The sequence below is a fragment of the Periophthalmus magnuspinnatus genome, chromosome 17, assembly GCF_009829125.3.
Source record: "Periophthalmus magnuspinnatus isolate fPerMag1 chromosome 17, fPerMag1.2.pri, whole genome shotgun sequence".
Lineage (NCBI taxonomy): Eukaryota > Metazoa > Chordata > Actinopteri > Gobiiformes > Gobiidae > Periophthalmus > Periophthalmus magnuspinnatus.
This window is the reverse complement of record NC_047142.1, coordinates 15,654,527-15,681,117: the sequence shown is the minus strand read 5'-3', so window position 1 is coordinate 15,681,117 and position 26,591 is coordinate 15,654,527. Positions and strand designations below refer to the sequence as shown.

Sequence of the window (26,591 nt, the reverse complement as noted above, 5' to 3'; positions counted from 1 at the left end):
ATCAAGTTGGATTCTTAGACTGGGAGCCTCCTTCCTGTGAAGAGTTTAACTAATAAGAATATTCATTTTAAAGCCTATCCAACTTGTATTATCCTATTTTCTGATCTTTGTTATAATCTTGTTTCCTCATCAGAAACATATTTGGAGTTGTGTTTTTTTTTCATTCACACGTTTAACACACAAAGACTACATATTTAGGCTAAGTTCTTCTCGCACACATAAAACATGTAAACATCACCTTGTGATGTCATGTGGTAATACAGGAAGTGCTCTACACACTAGAATCATTTGAATACTTTCAGCCCTATAATTTCCAGTCTCTACTGAACAAAGCAGTGGCTCTTGATTTGAAAACAACTGCATCATCACATCATATGGGGGAACAGAGCATTTTGCGTTTTGGAGACAGACTAGTAAAGGATTATTCAAACGTGTGAATGAAACAAAACACAACTCCAGAGGTAACAACATTATAACATGGCTTACACAAGTGCAAATTTTGCATAATGTAGCACCTTTACCTGTCAATCAGTCTTGATAAAATCATAGAAATGACACAACAGTTAGAAGAGTATCAAATTTTATTGTCTAAACAAATATGATCCCTTATAGTCTTTCAAACCACAGACACAATATTAATTACACTACACTCAAATGAACACAGACAGAAACATAGAATTGCATTTAAAAGACAATATATTGATCGCATTATGGAGGTAAAGTTGCTTAAAGAACAACTAGCTTACATGAGGAGAAAATATGAGATGTTACAGTAGATATGGTGCAATAACTTAAAATGTATCTAACAAGCTTTACATTTCAAAATAAAAATGTGACAAAGGAATGGGCAGATGAGCTAAGTTAAAGGCAATAAAAGTCCCTCTGATATGTTTGTTTTTTAGTTTCCGCCCTAAACCTTGTACTATCAGTCATCGAGATTAAGATGCCCAGATCATTTTAAGATCTCGTGATTTTTCAATTAAGCTAAAAGTCAATTATTGAGCAAATGTTTTTAATGTATTTTTGAGTGATAAAAACACCCATTATGAAATAAATGTGTTCATTTCAAGTCTTGGCTGAAACCTGAAATGTTACGCAGTTGGACTTTAATCATGCCGCTTCATTCATTAGCTGTAGCAACTTTGATTCTTCCTCCCAAATTTCATGTGATCTTGTGTAGTTGAGCAAGGCATTTCACCTACCTTGCCTGTATAAAGTTAGTTAGAATGTTAGTTGTATATTTTGTAGTGTCTGGAAATGCCTCGTGCACACAATTGCAGCCACTTTGTACCAGAATGCCGCAGGGCAGTTATGGCCACGGGCACAGCTTGTCATTAAATACGTATTCACAAACACATGTGAAAGGTGAATATATCAATTGTTAAACTAAAAGCAATTAGATAAGTGATTGAGTTTAGTGAACAGATGCAAGATATAGAGGTTTAATGAAATACAAGCAGTATAATCTTTACATAGTGCATCTTTAAGCCACATTACTGTACACTCTTTATCTCAAATCCAGCTCGATAGTATAGGGCTTTCTGATGATGGAAGGCTTGTAAAGTTTTAAAGACACAAGTAGTAGTAGTAGTAGTTTGCAGATAGAAAAATAGAAAAACTAAATATTTTCTACAGTTTCTAGTTACACTAATTACACAAGGCTACCTATTTCAAATTAGCAGCATATACAGTATAAAGAGCCTGTAAAAGCTGTGTGCTGTCTTAACTATTCAAGCAGACAGTAATATTAATGCTTGTTATTATTATTATAAGTATTATTAAAAGCAATAATTTTAAAATGTACCATTTATTTCCAGTGTACCAGTCTTCTTCCTACTCAATTTGACACAAAACAATATTATAATTCAGCTATAAGTTTTCAGTCTATATTAACAAACCATTTCATGATGTTTTGACAGCATTTTTATTCTTTTAAAATTTAAAAGTATTTTAAAGTTACTAAGTATTCATGTGCAGTACACCTACCTCACCATTCTAAAACATTTTCTAAAACAAGACACAAGATGGCGCTGTCACAAATAGGATTGAAAGGAGTAAATGTAATATGTATTGATATGTAGTGTACCATTGTCATTAACCAGCCAATTGTTTCATGACATAGTAGTGCATTTTATCAGTAATTAAAAGTCCTACATTACGCAAAATCGACTCTTGTGAACTTTAAGCCATGGAAAATGTTGTTATCTCATCAAAAACATACCTGGAGTTGTGTTTTGTTTCATTCACACGTTTGAGTAATCCTGGTATATATTGTCTGTCTGTTGATGTCTCTCTACATCTCAAAAGCTCAAAATGCTCTGTTCCACTTTATGATGTCAGTAGTTTTCAAGTAAACGGCTACATTTACCTTTGGTTCTGACTTTCAGGACTAAAAACATCCAGTTGATCCTAAAGGTGAAGCTGAATTGAAGGTGAATTGAGTGTATTGAGTTTAAAAACATAATGGACCACTTCCTGTATTGCCACTTAATGACATCACAAAGTTGAACAAAGTGTTTTCTGAAGAACTCAGCCTAAATATGCAGGGTTTGTGTGTTTGTGTGTGAATGAAACAAAACACAGCTGGTTTGTTTTTGATGGAGAAGCAACATTATAACATAGACAGCGTAATATGGGCCCTTTAATAAATGGTTGTATTGCTGCTTGAATAGAGTTGTGGTACCTAGAAAAAAATCTATTTCATTTTTACAAATTATCATATATTATCTAAAAGATTTAAAACATAGTTATTAACATACATTTCCAACTAAGAGGTATAGCGTTCAACAGCAGTGTCAAAGGGTCAAATTGTAAACTTTAAAATCAGATATATAAATTTGGGCTGGAGTAGCCAGATTACCAAATTAACTACAATTTCTTCAACAGTTATTCAAGAAACACACATGTACTGAACAGGTCTAGGACATGTAGAACTTCAACATTTTAAACCACTTCTCATTTCTAGAAAATACAATAAAAATATTTCTCTAATAAGTATTATATAATGAGATTACTTAGCTGAACTGAATTGTTCTTCTATTGATATTTTGCAGCTGATGTCATCAACATTCCCTGGGGGTGAAGCTAAATAAAGGCACTGCTCTGTCTGAACCTCTGTTACTCAAGTTAGACTTTAATCTGAGCTTTGATTCAACTTTGTCTTAGCTGGAACTACAACAGGTAAGCAGATTAGTGTTATTAAACAAGTCCCTCTCAAATAACATTATAGTCATAAGCTTCTCTTGAGTGCATTGTGTCACCATGGTAACTGATGAAAATTCCTCGATAGACATACATGCAGTTCCCCCCAGTGTGATGTCACTGCAAAGTATCAATTGCTTACACATAGTAAAATAAGACAGTCCATGCATGTACAAAGCTAATATTTGCTCCTTTTACAGTGTTGCTGGTCAGATTTGGTCCGTTTAAAAACACAAGGACATTGGGCGTAGTGTTTTGTTATTTTCTGGTACAGTGGTAGGATTGAACCTAAACCCTTCCCATTTTGGCATCTCCAATCGCGCCCCAAACATCGAACACAAACTCGTCCGGAAAAGCAAAGTCTCCCAGAGTCTCATCCAGGGCCATGGCAAATTCATCCGGGTTTTTCTTGTCACGACCGACCTCCACCATCGTAGCAGCTGATAAACAGAAGATCAGACTGGTGAATTCAAAACAAATCAATGGCCCAAGTTTCATGCTTAAAGGTGCACTATGTAACTTTCTGGGGTTGGTGATTTGGTGGCGGTCCGCTGCCTGCTTCCCTCCATGGAGATGTTATTACTTGGCAGGAATGTTACGTATATACTATATAATATTTCATCATGTCAACAGTTTTGTTTGGGTAGGTCTTTAGTCTTTTGTCTTTAGTGACTTTGAGTAATTAGTGACTAGGAAGTGTGGAAGACAGTAGTTTTTGATGGGGTATTTGTAAGATCTAGGTACATAGGAAGTGGCAACTATAATTATGAAATCTATAATCAGATATACAATATTAGGGAGTGAAAGGGCTGCTGCCTGCTTGTCTCTATGGAGTTGTTATTGCTTTCCCAGGAATGTTCCAAGCATGTCATTAAACTTGTCTAGTTTGTATTTGTGCTTTCATAGCTCAAAGATGTCTTGAAAAACATGCATTCTTACTATGAGAACCCATGTTAGTGATCTGTCCTGTCACTACCATACTGTTATAGATATCTTTAACCTAACCTTTGTAATACCATATGTTGTTATGCACGGGTGTATCTCTTGTTTGTTAGCCCTTGTATTCCTATGGGAGGATGCCTTCCAACAGCTTCGAACCACTTGGACTAGACTAAACTTGTACTATTGTTTTGATGGTATAAATACACTGTATGTATGTTGATTTGTCAGCTGAGGACGAGACGACACTTCGTTAGGGACAACAGCTCTTTGACAATTGTGCAAAATTGATTCAATAAACCAGACTCTTTGATTCAGGACAACTTCTCTGTTGATTTGCATATTTTTAAGTTTTCTACTATTAGAAATTCCACAACCATACTAAGGAGCTTTCTAGGCAAAGCAAACACATCTCCATGGAGACAAGCAGGTAACGCAACCTGTCACTCCTTTAATATTGACGAATGTGGTTATTATACTAGTCAATTTCCTTAGATTTACTATAAACCGGTACAGTTCACATTTTGTATTGTTCAATGTCAAATGTCATTAGTGCATGAGGTTGGAGTATAGTGAAATGGTTCTAGTTTTTCTCTGAATAGAAAAGTATTTCAAGTTTTATCAACACCTTTTATGAATACCTGTATGAGAGATAGACGATAGTAATTCTTTCCATTTCTAACTTTGACTGAGAAGCAAAAAATGTATTATGTTTAGAGCAAACTTACCCAGTTCTGTGTCTCTGATACCCATGTAGCTCTCTAGGAGGTCATCCACTTTCTTCACAGCCTTCTCCTCAAACTCTGTGGGCTTTAAACACAATAAAAATTTTAAAGATACTCAGTAAATACTTACACAATACAATTCATGAAGGAGTTTAATATGAAATTCAGTGGTCATTTTGCTGATGCTTAAAACAGCTGGAAATTAATGAATGCAAGATAAATAAGTGGAATATGTACCTCAGTCGTCCAGGCAGGTTCCATAGTGGTCCATGGTGTATACTAGTCTATGGGGTCTTATACTTTTATTGATTCAGCTCAAGATCATTCTAAAGCTATTCAGGTTCATTTCTGTCCTGTGAATGTGACTTTTTCAGTATTGATACCTGCTTAAACAACTATTTAGTTTCAATACTAGTTTTAGTATCGATTAGTATCTGATGTTTGCTGTTTTTGACAACCCTACTTCTCACTGTATTAATTATTCTCAGTCTCTAGCAAAATTAAATATATTTGACATTTTCTCTAGCTGCTCACATATTGGCAACAATCTGAGCCAGGTTTCTCTGTCCAAAGTCTGACAGTCTGGCACCTCAGTGTTGTGCTAAGTCCTAAAATAACAAATGAACAAACACTGATAGTGAAATGAAAGAGGTGATTCAGAGGTGGGCTGTGAAACAGGGGAGGTGTGAGACAGGCCGATAATCTGATCAGTCGGTATTTACTTGTTCATGTTGAAGGAAATTAGAAAGATAGTTCCAAGCATCTGCAAGGATTGCCACATGTAATCATAAAAAGCTTTTAAAACTAGTATCGAAATTAGATATTCAGTTGAGCAGGTATCAATACCAAAATAATCACATTTACAGGACAGGACATTTCCTGAATAGCTTTAGTATGATCTTGAGCTGTATCAGAATAAGTATAAAACCACACAGACTGGTATACGGCCATGGACCACTATGGAACCTACCTGGACGACTGAGGTACATAGATGCAAGGCCACATCGTAGTATAAAAAAACACTACGATTTAATGCTGAATTGTCTAGAGAAATAGTGTTATAATATTATTGTGATATCATAATCAGTATTGAATATCGAGTCTATTCCTTAGTATCAAAATCAAGTTTGAAATTTTAGTATCATGTCAACACTAGTGAGTATGTACAATTTTAAATGAGGAAAGCGATACACGTATTTTTTTTTAAAGATATTCTGAGCCATAAAAACAGCCATAATGAAATAAATGCTGTTACATAGTTGGGCTTTAATTACATCCCAACTGATCAATCTATACGTTATCGTAAAATCCAATTTTTGTACTGCCATAGATAGAGATAAACAGGTTTACAGTAAATAGTATTTAACAAAGCTAAAATAAAAACAAAAAATAAGCATAATTAAATTCCATCTTTAGTAAAATGGTGTTGGTGTTGCAAGTCAGTCTAGGTTAATAACTAGGGCTCCAGTCCACTTGGTTGACTAAAGACATGTCCTGATGTTCAATTACTAAAAAGGGGCATTGCAAAAGCTCTCAAAAACTATTACGTATCTCTATGTACCTGACCCCAGCTGCACTCACAAAAATACACCTGCACAGAAGTTCATGAAAAAACAACATTTTTTGCCAGAAAAGTACTGATAAACTAAACTTGTGGTTGTGAATCATAAGTTTAATCTACTTTTTTACATATCTATATATATCTATATCTATCTATCTATATATACACACCACCAAAACTAACTCACTCACTCAGTCACTCATTTCTCCTTTCTGCTGTTGCCGCATATAAATCCTTAACATTCACATAAAATGATTATGTGAAAATTTTTTGTCAACGAAGACTCCATCGACTAATAATTGACTGAATGATTAAAAGCCTACAGTCCTATTCAAAACTACATCCAATTTCATTGTATTCCAGCAGTACTATTACTAGTAAAACCAAAACTTTAAATCACATTAAAATTCACCAAGCATAAATATTGGTCTCACCTCATCCTCCACTGTGGCTGGCCCTTTAGATCTGAGTCTGAGTGTGGCTCGACCTGTTCCAACTTTACCATCGGTGGGTTTGGCTCCTTTAGACCGCGGCTCCAGCATTTCTGATACAAAAGATACACACAATACATTATTATCAGCCATCTTCAGCTATTACAATACAAACTAGTGTCAAAAGGATGTACACTGCAATGGAAGAGATACTGTGATTACTCTCAGTAAGAAATGTGAAAATGAATGAATAAAGGGAGAGATCATTAGCACTGGAAGGAAGAATTTTGTTTCCAATGCAATGCTACTCCCAAAATAATTGCCTGGCAAATCCAAAATGATATCTCTTTGTATTTTTATACAGATTGATATCAGTCTGGTCCCTCCATCTATTGCATCTCAAGTTCAGCCAAACATGATCGTGCAATCAGATTTGGGTTTTTTTTCAGTGAAATTTAAAAAAAAAGTGAAATGAAGGAGCTCATTTGTTTCCTGTCATTTACAAATCAAGTCTAATTTATCTGACCTAGGAGTTACAGAGTGCAGTGCTTTGCTCAACGATGCTACAGAAATCCACAGTGTTTTCAGTACCCTGTGATATTTTTTTTTTTTCCATTTTTCTTTTCCTCGATAGGGACAGACCATGCATGTCCCTGATTGGCCAGTCCACCTGTCAATCCTGCCCATTTGAAAATGGGGGGATTAACCGGTGACCAGACTCACATCTTCATAAAGTATTAACAAAGTGTGTATTCTGGATCCAGGCCATCTATGTGAGGGAAGAATGATGGCCTGATCCGCTAAGACCATATGCTTAACACTTTGCAAAGAAGAATAGTCTGGAACCATATCCAGTCTCCCAAATTTCAGATGGCCATGATTAACCAATCAGAGAAACACATGGTCCATTTGTGTAAAAACATGGTGGAAGTAAAAAAGGAAATAAAGAAAGTAACACAGAGGACTGAGGAACAGCAGAGATTCCTACACATTCAACAGACAAAACATTAAACTCTTTAGATTAAAAGGAGTTATATATTTTGTTCGGAATGATACATGAATTTTTGTGTGGTTGGACCGTCCCAAGTTAGGACAAAGGTTTTATCATGCTCTGTGGTCCGACTCCAGACCCTTCTTGATTCCAACAGGATGTAGGATGGACTGGCTGGCTCAATTAATTAGAGATTACACTGAATCACGTGACTACACGTGCACAGGAGTTCATGCAAAAACAACTATTTATAGGGAAAAAAGTACTAGGAAACAATATATTTATATAAAGATAGTTTAAATGTACCAAATATCCAGGTAACTCACTCACTAACTTCTCCTTTCTGCTTTTGTCCTTCAGAACCCTTATATATTAAATACTTAGTCAACTAATACAAATTTTGATCGACTAAGAAACCATTGACCGTTTAATCGACTAATCAATTAAACAACTAAAGGCCTACAGCCCTGGTAACACCCTTATAAATTGGTACTGACCGAATGCCTTCATGGGCTCCACCAGTTTGAGAGTGAAGGTCTTGTTTTTGGGCAGCTCCTTTAACATTCGAGCCACTTCGTAGTGTCTGGTCCCGACAACGTTTTTCCCGTTGATGCACTCGATGTGATCTCCCACACAGATCACCTTCACCCCGTCCGCCACACTGCCCTCTTTGATCCGCTGCACATCGCACAAACAAGAAATACACAAACAATAGTATTCAAAACATATGGTTAACCACAAGGGCTACTACTTTAGCCCTGCTTTATTTTAATGCACAAGTATTCTTTAAAGTGCACAATGTAACTTTTCTTGTCATCTTCCGCTTGTCTCCATGGAGGTGTTACTGCTTTGTCTTGGATGTCTGTGTAATTCCTTCAGTTGTTCAGGTAGGATCCATAGCAAAAGAAAATGTATTTGTGTCAACTAGAGAAAGTATGTAATGCCACCAAACTCTGACTTATTCAATTACCCATGCTTTTAATACTCAAAAGGACTTGTAAAACATGCACTCTTGCTATAAGCAGTGTTGCCTTTCCACAGATCTGACCTGTAACTTGACCAACAATTAAAGTTCTGTTGTGTGGTGATGTAAATGTACCACAGGGGGGCATGTGCGAGTCAAATCAATGAGGTGGTTTTCTTGAGACAGATTAAGGGGCTTACACTGACTAAAGCAACTGAACTTAAAGACACACACAGTCCAAGTAGGTCAAATAAGTAAGTAATGTTAATAATGCATGTCTTAACTTTTCCTTCACATGTGCCAGCTAAATTTAACAGTGGAAAGAACAAAAAAGAGAGGCTATGTCATCTAAATAGTATTTGGTTAATGGACAATTCTAGGAAGGTGTTTTTCTTACAATTGGCTGAGAAAGCATGAAGCTCATTGGGTATAGCTCAACATACATGTGACACATTCTCTTTCTCTTAAATGTATGTTGTAGAAAGGGTTGGCAAAAAAACTGCTGACTAGAGTTCTTGATTTAGCAATATCCAGACCCGATAAGCAATACTGATTCTGATACCACAACGAAAAACACAAATTTTTGTGGACTATTTCTTGACAACAGCTCGACTACAGTCAAAAGAGACTGAAACTAAATTAAAATTTCCTGTGAAAATGAACTAAGGCTGCACTGACTAATCAACTAATAGTCACTAGCCTCCCCTAAAATGGTCAATGCACCCACATAGCGCCCCCAAAGATTTTTGCCCCATTCTCATAGCACATCTAATCTCAACTAAAAATGTTTTTCAAAATGAGACTCCAATAAAAAAAATCCATATTAGCTTTGATAAATCACTACAACAGCTGACTACATTTAAACTTATTTAAAACAGCAAAGCAAACATGGTAGGGGGTGGGGTATGCACCACTGTTAAAAGGATCTAAATTAACATATTAAGTGAGCACCCTCATTCAAAACCTTCGCAACACCTTAAATACTCCAAACAAAAATGTCTGGTGCCACCCCTGCTAAGTGAGTTGACTCTGTTTAGAAACCTTCAGCCACCATATTTCAATCTTTATTTGGTTGCCAATGTATTTTAAAAAATCTCAATGTGCAATAGTAATAATAACATCAGCAATAATAATAAACTAGTCGACTTGTTGAAAAAAATGATCACTAATTACTTGTTTACTAAAATAATCAATCAATGCAGCCCTAAAACGACCCCAGTTTCCCCTGACCTTGATGAAAGCGTATCCGGCTCCATTGTCCGTAATGGTCAAACCCAGAGCGTCCTCAGTCTTGTGCACCTCCACCTCCTTCTTGATGCCTCTGATGTGAGCGAAGATAAAGTCTTCCAGACCAATCTGACCTCCCAGCAGTTTGTCCATGTCGATCTTATGAGTGTTCAGTGTGCAGAACAGGATCTGAAGAGCAAAGACAACGGTGAATCAATTTAAGCAGGAATTTTCAAGAAAGCAGGACAAGGAGAACATGCAAATTCCATGCATAAATCCAGTTATACAGATGATATTGTGTAGCCATTCACAATATAACTAAAACAAGCTTTAAAAATGAATGATTTTTTTCTGCACTTTGTTCACATAATAACTGATGAGCAAATTATTCATTGAAAAATATTATTTATCTCAAAATGTATTCATCCAAATATTTTTCTACACTTCAAAATCAGTTATCAGCTGTATGGAAGAAATGTTCTTCATATGTGAAAATGAAACATGAATGGTCCATTGCTTGTACACGGGGTTTCTCAGTGGTGACTAAACCTATGTCTGCTCTGCTCTTCACATGGAGCTCTTCAGAATTACAGAGCAGAGCACAAATACATTATAGGGATTAATAACCGAAACACAATCATGACTGCATTTCCTGGATTAATCCACTTTGAAATCTGACTCATTTTTATTTGGTAGTAGCAGCAGTAGTAGTAACAATAGTGGTACCAGTGATAGAAGTAATAGTAGCACTAGCAGTTACAGTATAGTACAATCTAACATGGTACCACAATAAGCTCATCAATATTGCCATATTAGTAGTAGGCTGTAGGATGTAGTTTTAGTAGTAGCAGTTTTTATTTTGTAGTAGTAGCAGTAGTAGTAGCAGCTGTAGTAATAGTAGTAGTAGTAGTAGTAGTAGTAGTAGAAATAACGGGTCTTGCAGTAGTATACACAACACAGCACTTTCTATTAAAATGTCTACAAAGGTCTTTCACCTGAACTGCTGAGGTCAGCTCAACATATTTTCATGAGCTAAACAGTTTGTCAGCAGTTCACCGATTTAATCACTGACCAAAATGCAAGTGTAAAATGTCTGTAATGACTTAGACAATACAAAATCTTCTACATCTGACCCTCGCATATGCATCATCTAAACAAGGACCAAATAAAAACTAAAACAGGACCCAACTAGGACCTAACCAGTACTAAACCAGGACCAAACCACAGTCAAACAAGGACTAAACAAGGCCTAAACCAGGGTAAAACCATCACCAAATCAGGATTAAACCAGGACTAAACAAGGACTAAACCAGAACTAAACCAGAATTAAACCAGGATTGAACTAGGCATAAACCAGGACTAAACCAGGACTGAACCAGAACTAAACCAGGACTAAACCAGGACTGAACCAAAGCAAAACCTATTCCACTTTTAGATGTACCTGTATTAGCTTACTCATGATGACGCTTAAATCCATCATTAAATTAGTCATTAATTCTCAGAATTAGAGCCGTTATGGTAACACACTTTCCACTTTCTCTGTAAACAACTGCATTAGGTGTTGTGCACCTGGGTTAGCTTTAACATTAGCTTATTTTTTGACGCTCAGGGATTTCACAGTTGCTTACGTGGTTTACTCTGGTGTAATGAAGCACTAGTATTAGAAAACCAATATGAAGTAGAGCTTTGTCCCTGGTTGTCACAAGTATCCAAAATACTAATCGATACTAAAACTAGTATCGAAACTAGATACTCATTTGAACATGTATCAACACTAAGCAGAGTGGAAAAAGCAGAGTGTTCCTCACAGTAGGAGGAACACTCTGAACTTTTCCTGAAATGAACTTTCCCTGAATAGATTTAGAGTGATCTTGAGTTGGAACCTATAAGGCCACAAGGTAATATATAAGAAGGCACAATGATTTAATGTTGAAAATGACGCTCTATTGTCTAAATAAGGAGTGTTTTGTTTTTAAATTATCATCGTGGTATCAGAACTAGTATTGAGTATTGAGTATTTCGAAATCGAGTTTGACTAGTGCTCATTGCGACAGGTTTTGGTTGGTCCAGACGTAAGTATCCTACTGAATATTACACAATTTTAAGGAAACAGTTCAGACTTCAGAAAACATATTTAGGGATTAGTTTGACTGTGTTTGGAAATGCCCTCCTCATGTAACTGTCATGTTGTGGTCTTCAGCTGCTGTAGCATAAATGGTTGTGTAAATATAGAAACTAAACTAACATTCTTGCATATGTCCCTGTGGATTATGCATTTCACAACTGTAGATGTCTGGGAGTGTCTGACAGCACAGACATTTAAATCCGTGTCACTTCGGTAAACGCCATTATCCCTTAGGGCCTATATTACGCAATTTTTAAAAATCTGTATTATAATGTTGTATCCTCATTAGGACCAAAAATAGCACAGTATGATGGTATTCTGTGAAGTTGTGTATTTTATAATGCTTAATGAAAACAAGTGACTTCTTAAGGGGAAAAAAAGTGTTAGTATATGATATATTGCTCCATGGTTATGTCCTACTTTGGTATGTACAGAGATTTAGTGAAACACAGATCAAAAATCAGCCTGGAGTTAGGCACATTAGGATAGGCACATGTGGATTTAAATCTTAACAAATATATTATTAGCACAAATATTATTCAGAATAGCAATTCAGATTGTAGGCTTTTGATGTGCAGTGTGACCAAATATAATTATAGAATCAATGGATTTTATTAGCAATTTAAGCCAATAATGTTCTTCTGCTCATCAACTATCTGCGTTATAGGTGTGCATGGATGCTCTGTGGCATGGTCCACTCCAGTACAAGTGAGGGTCAGGTGGGGAGTGAAGGATACAGCGCAGACTTAAGGACCACATCAGGAATGTATTAAAGGACTAAAACAGTGCTACTGTGAGGAACACTCTGCTTTTTCCACAAACCCAGTCAAATAAATGAGGTGTCAGATGCCCATCGTCATGGCATTGATACTGTGGCATTTTAATACCACTTATTGTCCCATCCCTACATCACAAACATACCTGGAGTACTGCTTTATTTCATTCACACATGTTTACCACACAAATCCTGCATATTTAGGCAGTGTTCTTTTCTCAAACTGAATACACCCCGTTCCACCTTATGATGTCACATGAGTCAATTTTGCATAGTATACGATCTTTAATAGCTTGCATTTATGATTTTGAACCCCCTTAAAATGTTTTAGGTGTCTTAATGTCTTTTTGTTTATTTTTGTCAATTGTCACAGCAAATCTGTTAATAACCAACCATTTTTATATATTTGGGAAAGTATTTTGGGCAAAAGATGAAACTTTCATATTATGTGCAAATTGACAGCTATGATTATAACAAAATATCTTCTTTTAATTATATATTTTTGGTAACTTAATAAACAAATTCCAGGCATATTCCTTTAGCACATATTTGCACAAAGGTGGGTCAGAGCACTGGGTGAAGTCGTTCTGTTTTAAATCAGACTGGGGCACTATAACCCAGTGTTGTGAAATGCAAGCTTCAAGATCAAACCAGGACTAGACAAGGATCAAACCAGGACTAAACAAGGACCAAACAAGGACCAAACCAGGTCTAAACAAGGACTAAACAAGGACCAAACCTGGACTAAACCAGGACCAAACAAGCACTAAACCAGAACAGGAAATATTCAAAGTGAAGGCAAATGAGTGAGGACAGAAAGCACAGCTCCCTTCTGCTGCTGACACGCCCTAAGTACTGGACTCTGACCCACAACAATCAGCACAACACAGACACTCATATATACAAGAACAGCATACTGTTGTACTATTATTCATGGGGCTTCAGGCAGGTGATTCCTTCCTGAGTTGATGGATTTTGTGAAGACCTTTCAGAACATATACTTTGAACTGTTAAATTTGACACACAGTCTATACCTGGAAATTGTATTTATTTAGAATAAAGTAGAGGAAGGGATATGAAAAAAAGAAGCAGAGGGACAGACAAACCAGCCAATCACATCCTGATTATCAGATTTTCGATATTTTTGAGAACCCTACAAATAAAATGGACTTGACTATTGTTATAACAAAATCATGTCAAATCATTTAAATCAGGAAGAAAACCATGTGCCTGAAACTCATGAACAAAGCAGGGCAATCGATCACATTTTTATAGAGACTGAGATCCTGTCAATAATCAGCTTGGATCTTTTTAATGTTTCAGTGAAAGCTTGTGGTTTGGAGAAGAGTTCAATACGTGAGGAGTACATCTGTTTAGATTTTTCAATATTCAATATATCCACAACATAATCAACTCAACATTTGATCTTTTTTGAATATTTTCAGAATTGTGGTTTTGATCAGACTTCATATTAGTTCATAAGATGTCATTTTAAATGATCATGTTAATCATCCTGTGGTGAAAAAATACCATTTTCAATGCCATGATGATTAAAAAAGCAACAAACAAACAAACTCGAAAAACAGTTATATTTTATACCATAGAATGTAATTTTTAACACAAAATAATAATAGTCGTGTATAAATATATGATCTTGTACTAGATCAGGTCACAATCACTCTAAAACTACTGTATTAACTATTTTCTCCAATTTAAGTATTTTTTTGTATCTGGGTACTATATTTTTTATACTTTTGATAGCTAAAATGGTCCTGTCTTGTCCTGTCTTTTGAACATTTTTCAGTTGAATTCCTTGTTCGGAGAAATGACTGTTGCATTATTTATGAAGAGTAGAGGTCCTTGAAAAGTGTCCATTATCTCTTATTGTTTTCTAATGTGCAGCCGAGCTTTGGAGAAACTTAAGAAGCAGTGACTAATTTAACACTTGAGTTAACCCAGACCCAGTGTCACACATGAAGCATCACATACAAGGGACACGACAACACTGTGTCTCGTTATAGTTCATCTGAAGGCTTAAACCATGTCCTCCAGTAACCTCCAAGTGAAACTGTGATAGGACAATACTGACTACAGATGAATCTCAATGTTCCACAGTGTGGCATTAAACTTATCTATCTCCATGGAGACAAGCAGGTAGCACGGTTACAAGTCAGATCTGCAGATTGAAGTCTGAATGTATGCAATTAGAATGTATGTTTTTCAAGGTATTTTTGAGAAATAAAAACAAGTGTAAATGAGTAAATGCACGGCCCTCACTAAAAAAGTTACATAATACAACTTTAGGGTTAGGATTCATTTTATTTTATTTTACTTGGCTTGGATGTTTTTATTGCACTGAAAAACATGGAAAGCATCCTTACTCTGTATGGGCTTGCATCTCCACAAACCTAACTCTTGCTTGGCCTGGAAGAGGACCTCCTCCTCCATGGAAATGTTGTGTTACAGTATCTCATAAAATGTATCTCTTCTCTATGGAGAATGTTCCAAAGTATGGTTTTAAGTTTCTATTTCCATGGAATGATGTAGGTGGCACTCCACCAAAATGTGCATGGTGTTCATTTGAGAATTTTTTTTTTTTTATAACATTATTAAAATTTATTATTAATTATTTATGATGGTTTGTGGACCCCAAAACACCCAAATCTACATCTACTAGGCCTGTAGTTCACTAAATAAGTTCTTGGTCGACTAAAGACATGCCCTGCTGATCGATTTGTTAACTAAAAAGGGGGTGTGGCAAAAGCTCTTAAATCTGATCCAAAATGCACTCACAAACCTACACCTGCACAGGAGTTCATGCAAAAACAACCATTTATGCAGAAAAAGGACTAGGAAAGGACGAGGTATTTATATAAAAACAGATTACACCTATGAGATGCTACATATGTGGCAGAAGACATTCCAGAAGAAATACTCTTCCAGAGGAATAGACCATATCATTGTTTCTTGTTGTGTTCACCTGGCTCCGCCTGGACACTGGCTGTGATACTGTAGGACAGATAGGAGGGACACTTTTGTCCGGAGGGCTGTTCCTCTCCTCAAACTGCTCTGACACAGGATTTGGACCCTACCTGACCAGTCCTCATGTTATGTTGCACTGAGACACAAAGTCAACTGAAAAGCGCAGTATGTTTCTACAGGTAAACTTGAATTTTCCCCAGGATCAATATAGAATCTCTCTCTTTTTTCACTTGAATCATGAGTTTAATTTGCCTTTTTTACATATAAATACCATAAGTTAAATCTTCCAAAACATCCAAATCTTCAGTTAACTCACGAAGTCTCCTGTCTGCAGTTGTTCCATATAAATCCTTATAATTGAAATAAAATGATTAGTCGACTAATACAAATACTTCATCGACCGATTAATGGACTAAACAACAAAGAGACAACAGCCCTCACATCTACCCCCATTTATCTACTCCCTCTGTGTCCCCAATCCTATGTGTTATCAGAGTTATCTAAAGTAATGAGGTCATAATTTCTCCACAGTAATTCTTTATCATATCATTAGAAGTCTGACGATTTCATAATGACAGACCTTTGGTGCTGTTTAAAGGAACTAGGAACTCCCTCTTTCCTCACTGCACGTTCAGCTCAGAACAATAAAGCCACATATCATCATTCAGTCGTACAGTACAGTCAGTACAGGGAGTCCACCGATTCAAATTACATTCTTCTTTGTTTGGTCCTGGTTTAGTCCTGGTTTAGTCCTGGTCTGGTCCTAGTCTAGTCCTGGTCTAGTCCTGGTCTTGGTTTAGTCCCATTCTAGTATTGGTTAGGTCCCGGCCTAATCTTGGTATAGTCCTGGCCTAGTTTTGGATTAGTCCTACTCTAGTCTTGGTCTAGTCTTGGTCTAGTCCTGGTCTAGTCTTGGTCCAGCCCTGGTCTAGTCTTGGTCCAGCCCTGGTCTAGTCTAGGTTTAGTCCCAGTTTTTATGGTCTTTGTGGAAGTGTGACATAACAGGAGTCTCAACACTATCTCATAACAGCTTTGTGAAAGGAACTACAGTTTTACTCATTAACTTTTAACATTTCACATCATTCCTTTAACCTTCCTTTTAATCTCTCCATTTGGGATGGAGAGATGTGGGAGTGACATTTATTCTTTCTGTCAGTACAGCAGCTACAAATAGTTACATGTAGACCTAGTTGAATAATATTATTTTACAGTAACAGTTCACATTTTTTGTCAACTCTACCCGTTGACAAAAGAATATGAAAGGCAAAGGACATAATATTTAGTTAATCTAACAAGTATATTTTCAATCATTTAAAAGGTGCACTATGTAACTTTTCTGCTGGAGGTTATTGTATACATGGAAATGTATTATTGCAGTTCCTGGAATGTTTCACAGTATGGCATTTAAGAATCTAACAAACAGGTGACACAACAGGGCCAAGTTACAAGTCAGATCTGTGGAGGGTAGTCTTGTCACAATGCTAAAATTTCAAACTTGATTTCAATACTAAGGAGTCACTTGATACTCAATGCCGATTCTGATACCACAAACCTTCCAGTTATCGGGTGGACATCACTACCAGTTGAGCCACTGCTGTTTATTTTTAACCAGTGACATGATGGAAAAACCCTCTTCACTGGTGTACATGCATTGTCTGTTTGTTTACTGAGGGAGTGGTGCTCCTTTGAATCCTTTGGGATCTTTTATCTGTCAGATTTTAGGCTGCAGCCACAAACCAGAGCTAAGGCACATCCTGTTTCAAATACTGTGTCACCATACAGGATGGTCCCACCACATAATTGGGTGGCACTTGGCAGAAATAAGTCATAAATAAAATAGTATCATTTAGAGGAATCATTTGAAGAATAGGCACAAAAAAATGGCAACAAAAATACCCAAATTTCACTGTTGTCAAGTTGGAATGGCATACATGTTTTTCAGAGGACATCACATCGTCATTCTACAGGGCAATAATATTTAATTGACATTTAGTAATGACATCACGCTGGGGGTGTACCTCATGTGTGTCTATGGTAGAATATTCAGCAGTTACCATGGTGACACAATACATATGTTAACAAGCACAACGGGATAAGCTTTAAAATTGTTTGAAATCTCAAGAAAAAAAAAATAAAAATAAAAATTATATATATATATATATATATATATATATATATATATATATATATATATATATATATATATATATATATATATATATATATATATATATAATAATTATATGTAATAATTACCAAAAAAAAGGTTTCAGATCATCTGAAAACTCATGAAAAAATACAAAATGGATTCATACAACACATTTTAAGGAATTTGTGGTCAATACAAGCATTTATGGTCTGTTTAGGTTTGATTTTCAACAAAAAAAGGTGAGAGTGACTAACTAAAAAACTGTTGGCTAAAGCTAGTTAGCCTGTGACTGTAGTATTATTTAAGGAACTTGTTTAACAGCACAGAATGATCTCTCCTGTAGTTCCAGCTGAGTCAGTTCTTTATGGTCAGTGAGTTAAAACAAAGCTCAGATTAAAGTCTAATTTGAGTAACAGGTTCAGACAGAGTGGTACCTGTAGTTAGCTCCACCCCCCCTCCAGAGAAAGTTGATGACATCAGCTGCAAAGTTTCAATACTCTTTAATACAGATTAGGGCAGTTAAAATTAATATTGTTAAAATGGAAGTTCTAGGGTCGAGTCACTAATAGAAATGATCAGGTTAAACATTTGTGAATTTACCTTTGGATATTTCATTTCAAATACAATGTAATCAATAGGTAGAACTAGCTGAGAGTATGACATCATCATATTGTGGAAACTCAAAAATGCCAAAAGCACAAAATAAAGTAGAAAGTGTTAGCAATAATGGCTACGTTCACACAGCAGGCCAGGTTCGATTCTTTTTTTCCCCCATATGTGACCTGTATCTGATTTTTTCATGTCAATGAGTTGATGTTAGTGAAGAGGCTCACATCAGTGTCCCATGGCTCCGACTCCTCACCCACACACTCCTCCAGATAAAAATGGCAGAAAGGGCCCCACAGACTGCCATAATCAAAATACTTGCCCCCTTCTTTCTTGATATGATTCGCGAAATCACTCGATTAATTAAATGTTGGCTCCAGTTGCTCAAATAACTTTAAATAGCCACAACTGCAGCAGGACTGAGACGACTTGAGGCCGTCTTTACTTCTGCAAACACAATGTGCCGTGTGTTCTGTTGTGTTTGGTTGTTTTTTCTGTGTTCTCTTGTGTTCTGTTGTGTTATGTTGTGTTCTGTTGTGTTTTTTGTGTTCTGTTGTATTTTGTTGTGTTTTTTGTGTTCTGTTGTGTTTTTTGTGTTATGTTGTGTTCTGTTGTGTTTTTTGTGTTCTGTTGTGTTTTTTGTGTTCTGTTGTGTTTTTTGTGTTATGTTGTGTTCTGTTGTGTTTTTTGTGTTCTGTTGTCTTTTTTGTGTTCTGTTGTGTTATGTTGTGTTCCGTTGTGTTCTGTTGTGTTATGTTGTGTTCTGTTGTATTCTGTTGTGTTTTTTGTGTTCTGTTGTGTTATGTTGTGTTCTGTTGTGTTTTTTGTGTTCTGTTGTGTTATGTTGTGTTCCGTTGTGTTCTGTTGTGTTATGTTGTGTTCTGTTGTATTCTGTTGTGTTTTTTGTGTTCTGTTGTGTTATGTTGTGTTCTGTTGTGTTTTTTGTGTTCTGTTGTGTTATGTTGTGTTGTTGTGTTTTTTGTGTTCTGTTGTGTTATGTTGTGTTCTGTTGTGTTTTTTATGTTCTGTTGTGTTTTTTGTGTTCTGTTGTGTTTTTTGTGTTCTGTTGTGTTTTTTGTGTTCTGTTGTGTTCTGTTGTGTTATGTTGTGTTCTGTTGTGTTTTTTATGTTCTGTTGTGTTTTTTGTGTTCTGTTGTGTTTTTTGTGTTCTGTTGTCTTATGTTGTGTTCTGTTGTGTTTTTTATGTTCTGTTGTGTTTTTTGTGTTCTGTTGTGTTTTTTGTGTTCTGTTGTGTTCTGTTGTGTTATGTTGTGTTCTGTTGTGTGCATGCAGGTCACTTCGCGGCTGCATTCCATTCACATTAGGAATAAATAACAGTTGCAGTTTTTGTTATAATGTGAACGACTACATTAAAAAATCAGATACAAACAAAAAATCCAAATTGGGCCATATACCCTGCTGTGCGAATGTAGCCAATGTCCCAAAATTCTTGGCAAAGCAATAACATCTCCATGGAGACAAGCATTTGGCAGCCCCCATACCAGAAATGTTACTTTGTATATTCATGGACCAAAACACAACTAAATTTTTGATGAGAGAACAATAGTATAACACAATTAAAAGTTCAAACAGCTAATTTTGCATTTAAAAAACACTTTTAATGGACTAAATCTTGCTACGCTGTCCCACTGTATGTCATCTTTAAATGGAGTTATTACTGCTTTGTGCCAATGTGACAAACAGAAGCATGTGTTGACATTGAGTTATTATTATTGTCCCTCCTCCTCCTCCTACTACTACTACTACTACTTACTACTGCACCTGTCTGAGCCTGGAGGCTGTATCAAAACATATAATCATTTTCACTATTCACAAACGCCTACGACTATTCCCTTTGCTATCTAAGCATTGTTGGAATGTTGGATAAAAGAAAGTACAGAGCAAATACGTGATAAGTGTGTGGTCAATAGTAACATCGAAGTGACAGTAAGAGCAGAACAGATGCTACATTTTAAAGAAGAAATATTACACTATCTATGGAGTATTAACGGCTAACACAGAACATATTTAGATCACCATGTGACGTTTTATTATATATTCACTGAAAACTAAATATTAACATGTTTAATAAGTCTCTGTTTTTGATGCTCTGAGTCCCCACCTCCATTTACTCTCTGTGCTGTCACTTCCCCTTCAGTACACCAGCACAGTACAATCGACATGCATTTCGCCAATGAAACTGTTGCACATCGCATCAGGTTTGTGAAGTTGTAGTGTACTGTTTTGTACAATGCTTTTTTTTTTGTATATTTATTGAGTGGAGGGCTGAGCTTTGGATAGGAGTGTACTGCTAACTGTAAGGAGGGTTCAAATAGTGCCTGGGAGAGATCACTAGATTACTCTGACATACAAGAATGACATATCTTCAGGCATGTTTTTGAAGAGTGTTATAACAGGGCAGAACGCTCCAAAAAGTCAATTTTGCACCGTTATTTAATGTAATAAGATAAGATAAAATATGCCTTTATTAGTCCCACAGTGGGGAAATTCCAAATCTATATAGGTCCTATAATGGAGGAGTCTAATTATGTGTTACATTTCACTTATCAGAGGGACTGAAACTTTGTAAGAATTAAAGTGAATCAAGAGTGAGACAGTGTGCGGGAGTTTCCTTAACCTTTCAGACAAAGTGCTTCTCCTCTGACGCACCTGGTGCCCAGTCAGGTGTGCAAAGTCTACACAGAAACATTTCACTTCTGTGCAATTATCAGATGTGTTCTTAGAGATCACCCCAGTGACATAATATGACTACACAGAAAGCCATGCAAAGAATGTGGCCCATATTACAACACTAGTTTGAGATATTATTTCACACTTACAAATGATGGCAACAACCACCAGACATAAAACAGTAAGCCAAATTGCTACTTAATCGACACTGCTATTTAAAAAGTCGCCAATAACAAAACAACAGACTTTAGTTAATTATGTAATACAACATACTAGTACTAGTACTAAAATTTTACATTCGATTTCAATACTAAAGAATAGATTTGATACTCCATACCAATTCCAATACCACAATAATAAAAAAAACAGAACGTGATTTTTAACATTAATAGGACTTTCTTATATGTTACCCTGTGGTCTCATATATGTGTAATCCCTCAGTCGTCCATGTAGGTTCCGTAGTGGTCCATGGGTGCACACTAGTCTATGTAATCTTATACTTTTTCTGATACAGCTCAAGATCATTCTAAAGCTATTCGTGAATGTTTCATTTCTGTCCTGTGAATTTTTAGTAAAGATACCTGCTCAAATGAGTATATAGTTTCAATACTAGTTTCAGTATCAATTAGTATCTTATTTTTGATACATTTGACAACCCTAATTTCATGGCAAAGTACAATGTAATCAACGGGAAAGGGACACTTGCCCCTCATCTGGAAATATGACATAATCAAGAATCTGAAAACAACCAATAGAATCATAGTACATTTTATGACCAATATGATGAAATTCAAATTTATATTTTATTTTTGCACTATACATAATTATAGTCAAAGTAGTTCAGTAAGTAGGTAACCATATCCTATCGCCTCACGCCACACTGTGTTTACTTCACATTAAATAAATCCACTCTATAGAGGTTTAAAAGGTGGAAGAAAGTTCAACTTGACTCCCACTGAGCACCTGGCTGATAACAGCAGCAGCTCTCTGGGCCATTGGACTTATATCTGAGCCAATATTTATAAATACATTATATAAAGGCAAATATCTGTATGAAATAGAAAGCAAGCATTCTGACTTGGGCCTTTGAAAGCACAAGAGTTAGATAATAATAAAAAAAAAGTTACAAAAACAAATAGATACAACTGACTGTATGTGGTTATATTATCAAGCAGTTCATGTGAGAGAATTTAGGGCCACATGTAAATTGACTTGTATACTGAATGGAGAAATTTATAATAATCATAATTCAATCAATTTCAATATAGTTTTGGACAAAGATGTCTTACTACTCAGTCTCTGCCATTGCTACTATTCTTGAACTTTTCATTGCAACACTATAATTTCCCCATTATTATCTTATCTTTTTTGTCTCAACTGTGTTTCATTCATTTTATCAGTGTTACAACAACTTGATTTTTAAGAAATAGACTTGATTTTTTAGTATCTATACCTGCTCAAATGAGTATCTAGTTTGGATACTAGTTTTACTATTAATTGGTATCTGATTTTTGATCATTTTGACAGCCCTAGTTATCAATGATATTGGCTTAAAGGTGTTATGGGCTGGCTGCAAAATACAGGTAACTGAATATTTTATCCATCGGGACTTTCACTTTCACTTGAGTATTGTTTTCCTAGGCACATTCGATACACAGCATGGACACCGTTTACAAGATTAACTCACTGTGCAGTCTAGCAGAGGCTACAGACATTTTAGCCCAGATTGTTGTCACTGGTGCAATGCCAGAGGTGGACTGGGCGTGGCTCTTTAAACACAAGCTTCACAAGACAATCAAAAGCTGGCTTCTGGAGCTGTAATAACCGAGAAAGCTACTAATAAAACTGTTTATCCAGACTTTTACCTAGCATTCCTTACTACAGTTGAAGTAATGATTTAAGATTATTGTAATATATAACTATGGTTCAAACAAGGCTTTTATTTTCACATATTTAGGGAACAAAATGCCTTGTAAGAAGCTGATTAAATTAATGTAACTAAACCTGTACTAGGTCAAGACTAAAGCAGGACTAGAACAATACCAAATCAAATTCACACCAGGACTAAACCAAGATACATCAGGGAGTGTTCCTAAAGCCTTAAGTGAAAAAACATTTAGTGAATACTTGACGTAGCCGATGTAACAGCTATTACTACTAGGGTACTACTACTACTACAACTACTACAACATTGTAGTACCATAATGTTTCTGCTGTGGGAGTTATTGATGCGTTTTACGCAATGTTTTCAAATGGTTTACAAGTTTATGAAAAGTAGTATGTGGGCTCTCGGTCAAAAGTCAAGCCTGAAAAAAATGTTAAGCTGATTTCAAAGAAAGATAGAACAAAATTACAATTGTGATTGAGCATTGTATTGCCACTTGGTTAAGAATTGTACTGTTATTTGAAAATGTTGTTAAGATAAAGTAGTAAAAACTATGAGATCCACTTCTATAGATTCAATTCAAATTTTAAAGGTTCACTATATAACCTTTTTGGTGAAGAGTTGACTACCGGTTTATCTCCATGGAGATAATGCTTGTCTGGAAGGTTCCACAGTATGGCAATAAGCATATCTATCTCCATGGAGAAAATCAGGTGAGATTGCCAGGCCAACTGACAGGTCAGATTTGTGGAAAGGTGACCCTGCTCGCAGAAAGAATGTATCTTTCTCAAGGTAATTGAATAAATGCAAGAATGCTAAGTTTAATGCTATAATGTGGAACATTACACAGCATTTCCATAGACCACACCAACCAGAAAAGTTACATAGTGCACCTTTAAGGCCTCAAGCAGATACAGTCTAGCTACACCCATGACCTAGATATCCTTAACTGTAAAACGTAATACAACTAGCAGACCTGAAAGAAAAGGTCTACTGACAGTTCAAACTTGATTTTGATACTAAGCAATAGACTCAATACTCAATACCAATTCTGATACCATGACAACAATTAAAAACACCCTTTATTTAGAAAACAGAATGTGATATTCAACATTACATCATAGTAATATAGATAGGAAAGGTTCTTTTCTGTCCTATGAATGTGACTTTTTAGTATTGATACCTGCTCAAATGAGGATCTAATTTCAATACTAGTTTTAGTTTTGATTAGTATCTGATTTTCAATGCTTTTGACAACTCCAGTATACACAAGCAAATTTGTTTTATTAAGTATTCTTGTCAGCCAAGCCATGGGACAACATACATAAACAAAGAAGATACATATTTAATAGAAAATACTTAAGCTGAAAACTACAACTACTAGATAAAATTTAAATATTCAAAACCGTGGAGTTACCTGCTCCCATTCTAGGGTTGTCAAAAGTATATGTAAATCAGATACCACACTAGTTACAATACATTTTAGCTCTAACAGTGAAATGAGTAACAACATTATACCGGTATTCTTCTCTTCTATAATTTTGACTATTTTGAAATGATCTTCAGAATAGTATTATTATAATTATTATAATTGGTATAATAATAATAATAATGAGCATTATTATTATTATTATTATTATTATTATTATTAGTATTATTATTATTATTATTAATCCTATTAATAATCATAATAATAATATAAATGTACAATTGTTATCTTTCTTTTCAATGTTCTGATCTGATGTAGCCAACTTTATTTCAAGTAAACTCTAACTTACTCCATGCTAATCTCAAATAGTTTCAGACATATTGATTATAGGCCCCATTTAATCTTATTACATTCTACACAGTACATTCTACATTCTACACCCTATAATAATAATATATTTTATCAGATTTATTAGATTCTTATCTAGTGCTGCCAACCATATTTCAAGTAATTCCTAATCAAAAATCATAAAGAATCTAAACTAGACACTCATTTGAGCAAGTATCGATACTACTCAAAACACATTACACATTACTATCACTGTTTCCCATAAATTCTGGGAAGGTTATAGAGGCACAAATAATTTTCATTTGAATAATTTAATTTGATATATTTTGGAGTATTATGGCTCACTTATTTTTATTTTTAAGCAGTTATTTTAAATGTTTAAATGTTTATAAAATAGGCTACAAAGTTTAGCCTATTTTGTGATGCCAATCAACCAATCAACTTCCTGTTATAGGTGACATTTTGAGGACTTTTCACCATTCAAAAGATACAATATTTTGTTTTAAATGGTTACTTGCTATGGTAACAGTTCATATTTTTCCTCATTCTAAAACCCATGGATAGTCCAGGTTGTTTTTAGATTATGAGGTGAATTCTAATGGGAAACACCACCACGACTACTACTACTACTACTACTACTACTACTACTGTTATTTTTAATGCTGAAATATTTTATAGGGTTCTTGTCTATAGCTTTATAGACAACTTATTTGGTACTGTTTGAGCCCAATGTAATTCTGATTGTGACTTGGTTTGTTCTTGCTCTAGTTCTGATAAAGTCCTGGTTTGGAACAGGTTTAGCTCCGTACTTCGTCATTGTTAGTCTCCATTTGAATGTGGTGTTTGTCCCTGTGTAGACCACTTTATATACTTCACTATATCCTACCCAATGTCCCCTGTCCCGTACGTTATTCTTACCTCTGGCGGGCTGATGTTGAACGCCTCTGCTATCTTCCCGTACAGTTCTTTGACATTGGTGAACCCCTCTATCCTTCCCGTGGGACTGCCGTGTGCGAGCTGCGTGTGGAACACCAGCTTGGGCCTCAGGTTAGCGGGAGGCGGTGGGAGACCTGCCCCGTTCACGGCCGCCTTCCCCGGGCTCCCTGCACCTGCGAGTCCCGCTCCTCCTCCACTACCTCCGCCGCCGCTGCTCACCTCCTCGTTCTCCACCAAGTGCTCCTTCGTAGATTTCTTCTTCCTCCATGGTCCCAGGGGCATGTTTCAAAACTTCGTATCGCTATAACAGATGAGACTAGTCCTGCGCGTGCTATAACATTGAATAAGCGTTATACCTGTTGATTACTTCCTTGTACGCACGCCAATCTTGTGTTCCTCGCCTATTACGCACGCGTTTCGCTCCTACTCCTCCGCTCCGATGTAGTTTTTTAGACTTTGTTCCTTGATATTGACTCGTTTGCAAATTGTCGAGGTGAATATTCAACAGGTAGGCGCAGGGCAGGCCTCCGATCTGGGATAAACTCTTGACACAACCTGCTGGAGCGGCTAACAATAGCCACTCTGTTTTTCTCTCAGCGTGCGACAGGACGCATGCGCAATGAGGG

General features: G+C 36.0%; 1 protein-coding gene across 1 annotated transcript; it reads right to left on the bottom strand.

Moving 5' to 3' along the window:
- Window positions 1-565: 565 nt before the first annotated feature.
- On the bottom strand, window positions 566-26,570 carry gipc2 (GIPC PDZ domain containing family, member 2). Its single transcript, XM_033983059.2, has 6 exons — window positions 25,948-26,570; window positions 10,043-10,228; window positions 8,346-8,526; window positions 6,861-6,970; window positions 4,869-4,950; window positions 566-3,641 (listed from the first exon to the last, which is right to left on the bottom strand). The coding sequence occupies exons 1-6, from the start codon at window positions 26,245-26,247 to the stop codon at window positions 3,490-3,492; spliced, it is 1,011 nt and encodes a 336-aa protein (XP_033838950.1). The 5' UTR covers window positions 26,248-26,570; the 3' UTR covers window positions 566-3,489.
- Between the last annotated feature and the right edge of the window lie 21 nt (window positions 26,571-26,591).

Excerpts from the sequence above, each read along its gene's own strand:
- gipc2 (XM_033983059.2), bottom strand. The coding sequence starts at position 26,247 with ATGCCCCTGGGACCATGGAGGAAGAAGAAATCTACGAAGGAGCACTTG. Across the intron at positions 10,229-25,947 it reads TCAACATCAGCCCGCCAGAG|ATCCTGTTCTGCACACTGAA; the intron begins GTAAGAATAACG and ends TTTGCTCTTCAG. Across the intron at positions 4,951-6,860 it reads CAGCCACAGTGGAGGATGAG|CCCACAGAGTTTGAGGAGAA; the intron begins GTGAGACCAATA and ends TTGTGTTTAAAG.